Raw genomic sequence first — 8,531 nt, forward strand, 5'->3', positions numbered from 1 at the left:
GGTGCAGGCGGGAGCCTGGCAGCCGCTCCGCTCCTCAGGCAGGCAGCATCGGCACAGCAGGAGCAGGTGAAGCAGGCGCGGCTCTGCACCGTGTCTGATGCCTCCTGGGCACAGGAGTGCAGCCGGGGGCAGGGCCGAGTGAGCCACCATATGAACTCTCCAGGAAGCCGGGCGCCCTGCCTGCCCTTGGCCCGGGGCGCAGAGCGTCACACTGGATCTGGGGAGCATCCTGCCCCCACTGTGGACCTCAGTCTCCTCACCTGAGACATGGGCTGTCCCATCCTCACCCTGTAAGCTGCGAGCCAAGGAGGTAAGGGGTGCATCTGAGGTGTCTGGGCGCTATGGGCGTTAGGATATAGTAGCTTTTGCTGAGATTTCAGGAGACAAAGCAAAGGGCCTTTCCCTACTCTAACCCCACTGGGAGATAGCATTGTGTGTATGATTCATTAGTTTTCCTCTGATTGACTGGGAAGGCAGGCTGCAGGGGGTCCCTGTTGGGGCTTGCAGCTGGTTCTAGTTTTTGATCTAGAGAGCTGCCTGGGGACAAAATGCAGAGACACCATTTTACTGACCTTGTGTAATAATTCACCCTCTCCCTCCTACACTCACCACCCCCTTGGGTATGCCTGAGGGACTTGAGGTCCCCTGGTCCTCACTGGTCAGTGTACCCTAAGCCCAGCAGTACCAGGCAGATGCCCAACACCACCTTTTCAGTGCTCCTCCTCCTCCTGTCTTGGCCCTCTCCTCCAATCCATTTTCTATATCCAAGTGATCTTACTGGAATGGACCTGGCCTTGCTGGTCTGGCCCACCACTCCAACTTCATCATCTGCCACCCTGGAGCCTGTTATTCTGCTTACTTTTCCCAGCAGGCTCTGCTCCTTCCTGCCTCTGTGCCTTTGCATATGCTGTTCCTTACACCTCGAGTTCCCTCCTCTCCCTGTCCCTTTGGCTGGTTGACTCCTCTTCAGCCGTCGAGCCGTGTACCATTGCCACCTCTTCTCCCATCTCCCTGCTCCTTCTCTGATCTCTCAACTCACAGGCCTCTCTTTCATATTGGTGTTGGCAATGCAGTGAGTTCTATCTGCATTTGTGCTGGTCAGCCCCTCTGTGCTGGTCAGCCCCTCTGTTCTGGGAGGGCCATGGCTGTATAAGTCATCTTTGCAGCCCTTGTTTCTAGCCCAGGGCTTGACACACACTTATTGAGTGGGTGAATGAAGCAGTGAGCATTTTCTGGAGCCCTCCCAGCCCAGTCCTTCCACTCTGATCCTGCTGTAGGTGGTCAGTTTAGGATGAATGGTGTTTCTCCACACTCCTGGCCGAGCCCTGCTGATGGTCATCCAGGGCCTTGGGTTCTGGCCCATTTGCTGCTTCTGAGTGCAGTGCCTCTGCCACAGGTTCATGCAGCTGGGGCTGCTCTTTATCTTATATTGGGCCTTGTGTTTGCCTCTAGAATAGTTTATTTTGTCATGTTCAGCCCCAAATGGCCTTTTTTGCCAGAAGACCATAGTGCCAGAGAAATCTTCCTGCCTTCGAGATCTGGTTCCTAAATAACCAGACTATAAACTATCAGATGAATTCACAGCTTGATCTTTTAAATGACCAAATGAGACTCATCTTTTTTTTTTTTTTTTTTTTTTTTGAGACAGAGTCTTACTCTGTTGCCCAGGCTGGAGTACAGTGGTGCATTCTCTGCTGACTGCAACCTCCGCCTCCCAGGTTCGAGTGATTCTCCTGCTTCAGCCTCCCATGTAGCTAGGACTACAGGCATGTGCCATCACACTTGGCTAATTTTAGTATTTTCAGTGGAGACGGGGTTTCACCATGTTGGCAAGGCAGGTGTTGAACTCCGGACCTCAGAGACTCATCATTATAAGTAGATCAAATGCACAGTGAGTGACATTCATGACAGCCGACAAACAGAATTTACTGAACTCTGGTTGATTTTGGCCTTGTACTCTGCAAAAACTGCCTTAACGTACCAATCGATCATGAAGAAAATATGTGTGTTCAAAAATACATATGGCCATTATATGAGAGTTAAAGAATATCTCAAATAGGGTTTTCTGCTATAAATAGTGTTTTACAAGATGGGGTCCAAGGGCCATGTGTGTCAGAATCACATAGTCTACTTGTTAAATACAGATTCCTGGCCCCCATCCTGGACTCACTTAACTACATCTCCTGGTGGAATGGCCCTGGGATCTGCACTTTCAACATGCTTCTAGAATGATTCTGATGTTTACTGAAGGTTGAGAACTGCAACCCTGTGGGATTAATAATGACTAGAGAATCTGAGAGGTGAGTCACAATGATGTATGTAGTGGTATGGTGCTTCCCATGCAAAACATCCATCATTGGCACTACCACGGGGGAACTCTGGAGTCTAAATTCCAACCCAATCTTGGCAGGGGGTCCGTTGTGCTGAGGAGGTCTCGAGGAAGGGACAGCCTGTACCATAGAGATGTGGAACAGTCTGGTGTGCTTGTGAGCTGCACACTGCATCAGGTGACTTGAACATAGTCATGGAGTGGGTTCTGGGGAGGACACTGGGTACCTGTGACTTTGACCAGGTATGTGTGTGCACATAGTGAGTGGTAGAAGGAAGCTGGTGTGCTGATGAGCCAGGCTTTTCATACCGGGCAGTCTTCAACTTTGCCAGGTATCGCTTAAAAAACAAGGCTGGCAGGGCAGGGAGGGGCTGAGACCAGGCGGGTGCACTGAGTGTGGATCCTCGAGGCTTTAGCTCTATGTTGAAGGGAATGGGGTGCCGTGGAAGGACACAAGCAATCCTGTGCAGAGTGGCATTTATTGCTGTCTCCATTCAGATAAAATGTGACAAGGGGCATTCTACCCATCCTCCCTGAACAATTCCTTCACTGACCTCTGCATACAGCACTCCAACTTCTTCGTCATCAGAACAGCCTCAGATCCTGAGGCCAGAGGGAATTGGTAGAACAAGTTCTGGCATTAGACGACCTGAGTTTGTAACGGGGCCCTGTTACTAATAAACTGTGTGACTATGGGCAAGTTGCTTTCCATCTCGGGGTCTTAGATTCCTCATCTATGAAATGGATTGATAAACTAGGAATAAACTAGCTAATAGACGAAAGCGCTGAGCACAGTAGCCAGCATGCAACAAGTGCTTCTAACAGGGTAGAAATCATTGGATGCCAGTGTCTTACCATGAGCCTTAGGTAATAGCCCCTCCAGGTACCAGCCTTGGGATGGAAGCAGCTGAGAGCCTTTCTACCCGGCCCTGCTCCTCCCTGGATTCTACCCTGGGCTTGATCCCTGAGTATTGTTTGTCTGTTTACCTTGCAGGCATCATCCCTGAAGTGTATCACTTAGTTTGAGTGTCCTGGAATCTTTTCACATCCACCATGAACACCTCTCACCTCCTGGCCTTGCAGCTGCCAAAATCCCTACAGGGTGAAAACAGAAGCAAGCCCCTGGGCATCCCATACAACTTCTCTGACCATTGCCAGGATTCTGTGGACATGATGGTCTTCATCGTCACTTCCTACAGCATTGAGACTGTCGTGGGGGTCCTGGGTAACCTCTGCTTGATGTGTGTAACTGTGAGGCAGAAGGAGAAAACCAACGTGACCAACCTGCTTATCACCAACCTGGCCTTCTCTGACTTCCTCATGTGCCTCCTCTGCCAGCCACTGACTGCCATCTATACCATCATGGATTACTGGATCTTCGGAGAGACCCTCTGCAAGATGTCGGCCTTCATCCAGTGTGTGTCGGTGACGGTCTCCATCCTCTCGCTTGTCCTTGTGGCCCTGGAGAGGCATCAGCTCATCATCAACCCAACAGGCTGGAAGCCCAGCATCTCTCAGGCTTACCTGGGGATTGTGCTCATTTGGGTCATTGCCTGTGTCCTCTCCCTGCCCTTCCTGGCCAATAGCATCCTGGAGAATGTCTTCCACAAGAACCACTCCAAGGCTCTGGAGTTCCTGGCGGATAAGGTGGTCTGTACTGAGTCCTGGCCACTGGCTCACCACCGAACCATCTATACCACCTTCCTCCTCCTCTTCCAGTACTGCCTCCCACTGGGCTTCATCCTGGTCTGTTATGCACGCATCTACCGGCGCCTGCAGAGGCAGGGGCGTGTGTTCCACAAGGGCACCTACAGCTTGCGAGCTGGGCAGATGAAGCAGGTCAATGTGGTGCTGGTGGCGATGGTGGTGGCCTTCGCTGTGCTCTGGCTGCCTCTGCATGTGTTCAACAGCCTGGAGGACTGGCACCATGAGGCCATCCCCATCTGCCATGGGAACCTCATCTTCTTGGTGTGCCACTTGCTTGCCATGGCCTCCACCTGTGTCAACCCATTCATCTACGGCTTTCTCAACACCAACTTCAAGAAGGAGATCAAGGCCCTGGTGCTGACTTGCCAGCAGAGTCCCCCCCTGGAGGAGCTGGAGCATCTACCCCTGTCCACAGTACACACGGAAGTCTCCAAAGTGTCCCTGAAGCTAAATGGCAGGTCCAATCCCATTTAATCAGGTCTAGGGCTTCTCTCTGCCATGTCCCTTGCCAGGCTCTTTCACTTAGCGAAGTGGGCACACTGCAAGCTGGGGTGGCACCCCAGCATTCCTGGCTTTCTGGGGCCCAGATAGGCTGGCAAGAGCCGTTTTTGCATCCATTTGCATCGTGAAAACTGGCATTCTGGTACTTCAGCTGTTTGTTCCTGGGAGAATTCTGAGTGCAGATTCCAGAGGTCACAGTAAGCCTTGCAGCTTGAGCTGAAAGATGCCAGAGCCGGAGATGTCTGCTGGCAGCAGGCAGGGTTCATTCTGGTGACACAGCAACAGATGCCTGGCCTGGGAACCCAGGGATTTCACCTCCATCAGTGAGATCACGGGGTCACTGTAGGGTGAGGGAAGGAGTGCTTGGAGTCAGAGCTCCAGACTTTGGTCAACTCCTCACCTCTGTGAGAGATGGCATATGGAGGCGCTTCAGAAGTAAAGAATTCCGTGAATGCAAAGCAGTGGGATTACTGTTATATCATTAGTGCATCCAGCTGAAGAGAATAGATCCAGTAGTCTTGGTTCACAGCCCTCTGCAGCAGGAATTCCAGGACTTACTTCCTACTCCATCCCTTTTCTCTATCACTGTGTCTTCCACCTTACATGGAAATCAGCCTGCAAGTTCCTCTCCTCGATGAGATGGCGAGCGCGCTGCAGGTGAAATCCATATATCATCATGGGGCTTGTGTCTTCCATGCCACGGACAGGCCCTGGCACAAGGAGAGAGCTCCAGGGAAGTTTTCCGTGGTGGGTTGATGGTAAAGGTGCCACTCACGGCTGAATGTTTGGTGCTGGATAGGAGTCCAGCATGGGAAGGGGCCAGGACTCAGGCTGCTGCAGCCACAGTCTCCTGCCTGCCCTTCCTTGCCTCCAAGGACCTCATGTGATACAGCAGCTGGACTGAGACTCTGTGGCTTTCCCCACTGTTGACCCACTACAGAGGCCTCCAGAACTCAAGGCCATGGCTGCAGCTTCCTTCACTCCGTGCTCTGACCACTGAGCTGACTTGCCCCAGATAATGTGCCACGAATCTTTCAACGCTTCCTCAGGGTATTGGGCATCCCGGGCATTCCAGTGGCCTTCAGTAGGATCAGGGGCAGGGAGTCCTGGGAGTCTAACTTCATGGGGCACTGGCTAAAAAAAGCAGGGGTCCCCTTCCTCCAGCCAACCAGGGAAAAAGGAGAAAGGGCTCCAATGAATGTGAATATCTTACCTTGGGGGTTATGGCCTAGTCCTCTGGATGCTGAACCAGGCCCAAGGCTTCATCTACGTGTGGACCAGACAGCCTGTCCTTGCAGGGAAAGAAATGTCAAGACTGCTTCTGGGCTGCGTTGGATGGGATGTCTCTGCACGGCTCTGTTGGCTCAGACCAACCCTCCAGCAGAGTGGACAGTGACTGGCCTACTATAGCCTCCCAGGGCAGGGTATTCATGTGCTGGAGCCCTGGAAGAGCCTCATCATAAGCCGGCATCGGTTCTGCACAGGGCGTCTGGCACAGGGCTCTCACGCCGACCAAGAACCCATGAACTGACACCCAAGACAAGTGCTCTTTGAGCCAGCAGCTCTCTTCCTGGAGCTGTTTATCTTATCGCTTCTTTTGGTGACATCTCCCATTCAATTCCTTTGTTCATTTTTGTGTTGGATTTTGGGCAGATTTCTTGGGCCACTCTCTTGGACACAGCTTGTGCTTGTCCTGTGGTGCCATCTACTGCTGGCTGCTCCAGGTGACCACCTGCCAGCAAAGCCCAGGCTCCGGGACCCATCTATTTTGTGAAAACGCCACATGCACAAAGCAACCCCCAAATGCCAAAGGAGCCAAGAGACCAAAGAAGAAGGCAGACAAATCCAGTTTGTTGGTATTGAGTGTTTTATTGAGGGAACTTATAGGCAGAAGGGTGGTCTTGGGTGACCACAAGACAGGCAGATCTCTGCACTGTTACTCACGGACCCAAGGCTTATATACCATAGAAAACGGATGTACGTGCTCCAGCAAGACAATGAAAGGCAGTGCACCAGAGCAGGCAAGAATGCCATGTGCATCATAGCCCAGAATTTGCACAATAGCATCGAGCTTGCTTTGATCTAAAAGCAGGAGTACATATTCTTACACTCGGGACAGTAAATAAAGTAGGAGTCAGGAGGCATTCATGGGACTGGGGCTAATCAGAAGTCAACTTGGCAAATTAGCATCCAAGATGGAGTCACTTTTGTCTTCACATCACCCCAGAAAGATGTCATTGTCCAAGCTTCCCAAGGAATTGGGGGCCTCAGGCCCCCCTGGACCCTGCGCAAGTGCCTGAAGTTGCTTCTCATTATTAGTCTTGATGGTGCCAAGATACTGGGGACACAGATAACTTCAGGTGCAGACATGCTTGAGGACGGAGGGCCAGGCCAGGCATCTGGGGAAGGTGCTTGGTGCTAAGAATTGGGATAGTGGGTAGAAGCCTCAATGAGTGTGTTCTGTGCCCCAGTATCACCTGGAGCTTGTAGATAATGCGGAGTCCTTGTTGCCAGCCCAGCTCGATTGAATCCAAATCCACGTTTTATCACACAATCCCTTAATTGTGTGCACATTACAGTTTGAGAAGCTCTGCTCTAAGAAACAGGTTGCCCTGGAGCCTAGAGTCACTGGGTAAGCAACTGTAGACACCCATGCTAGTTCTGGGAATGTCTCTAAAATTGTTATTGCTGAAAAGGTGCATTCGGTTTTGGTTGTCTGTCTCACCTCTGGCTGCATGTAGTCATATTTTTTGTGAGGCTTTTTCATTCTTTTGGTAAATTTTTGCCATGTGCATAGTTTGCAAAGATATGTTCATAGTGAACATGGCTTTTTGTATTCTGGTCTATTTCACTTAAAACTGTATCACCAATAGTTTTTCATCTTGCTGGATATCTTTTTCTTTTTCTTTCTTTCTTTTTTTTTTTTTTTGAGACGGAGTTTCACTCATGCTGCCCAGGCTGGAGTGCAATGGCGTGATCTTGGCTCACTGCAACTTCCACTCCCTGGATTCAAGCAATTCTCCTGCCTCAGCCTCCCATGTAACTGGGATTACAGGTGCCTGCCACCACACCCAGCTAATTTTTTTTTCTTTTTGTATTTTTAGTAGAGACGGGGTTTCACTATATTGGCCAGGCTGGTCTCGAACTCCTGACCTCAGGTGATCCGCCCTGCTCTGCCTTCCAAAGTGCTGGGATTACAGGCATGAGCCATTGCCTGGCCTAGATATCATTTTTGATGGCTGCTTATGAGTGTAGAAACTGCCCCAATGAAAGCCAGCACCTCTCAGTATCTCTAGCTCCTGGGGGTGGTGGGGGGTGGGTGTAGGGGGGCATCTCTAGCCAGCAAGTGGACCCTCTGCCACCCATTGCGGGAGGAACCCATCTTACAGAGGAGGATCATGGCTGGAATTAGAGACTCATACCACAAAGACTGACTGGGAATCCTCGGAGGATGCAAAACTTTATCACATCCTGGCTGAGTGCTAAAACCCTGCCTAATGCTATCCTTTCTTTATTAAAGTATTGATGTGGCCTTTTTTTTTCCCCATTACAAAATTAATCATATTCATTATGAAAGATATATAATATATACAAAAATAAAATTAAAGGAAATTATCAGGAGTTCCACCACTCCAAACATAATCACTGTTTACATTTTGGGGAGTCATTTTAAAAGTTTTCATATGCATAGTCATATACATATGTCTGTTTTTTAAAAAAATGATTGAGATCGTAGTGTGTCCATGTAGGTACTTATATATCATATTTAAGGATTGTTTTATATCTTTTTTGTTTAACCTGATACAAAATTTTATTCACTTGTTTATTCCTTAAACAAATATGTCAGATACTATGTTAGCTGTGGGGATACAGTGGTTAGTAATCAGACATTGTCCCTGTTCTATGGAACTTAGAGTCCATTGATAGATATATCCTATGTCCTCAATATCATCTATTGTGGCATTCTGATTGGTCTCTAGACCTGTTGCATAGA

The 8,531-nt window shown here is 49.9% G+C and overlaps 1 protein-coding gene across 2 annotated transcripts; it reads left to right on the forward strand.

The window, feature by feature from the left end:
- Positions 1 to 106: 106 nt before the first annotated feature.
- LOC105547351 (neuropeptide Y receptor type 4) lies at positions 107 to 4,919 on the forward strand. Of its 2 annotated transcripts, XM_011990899.1 has the most exons (3): positions 107 to 310; positions 2,145 to 2,300; positions 3,324 to 4,919. In XM_011990899.1, exon 3 carries the CDS (start codon positions 3,383 to 3,385, stop codon positions 4,508 to 4,510), a length of 1,128 nt encoding a protein of 375 aa, XP_011846289.1. In that variant the 5' UTR covers positions 107 to 310; positions 2,145 to 2,300; positions 3,324 to 3,382; the 3' UTR covers positions 4,511 to 4,919. The 2 variants fall into 2 exon arrangements, with proteins under 2 accessions (XP_011846289.1, XP_011846290.1); XM_011990900.1 differs by lacking the exon at positions 2,145 to 2,300.
- The last annotated feature ends 3,612 nt before the right edge of the window (positions 4,920 to 8,531 follow it).

This window comes from Mandrillus leucophaeus, unplaced genomic scaffold (assembly GCF_000951045.1).
Source record: "Mandrillus leucophaeus isolate KB7577 unplaced genomic scaffold, Mleu.le_1.0 Scaffold388, whole genome shotgun sequence".
Classification (NCBI taxonomy): domain Eukaryota; kingdom Metazoa; phylum Chordata; class Mammalia; order Primates; family Cercopithecidae; genus Mandrillus; species Mandrillus leucophaeus.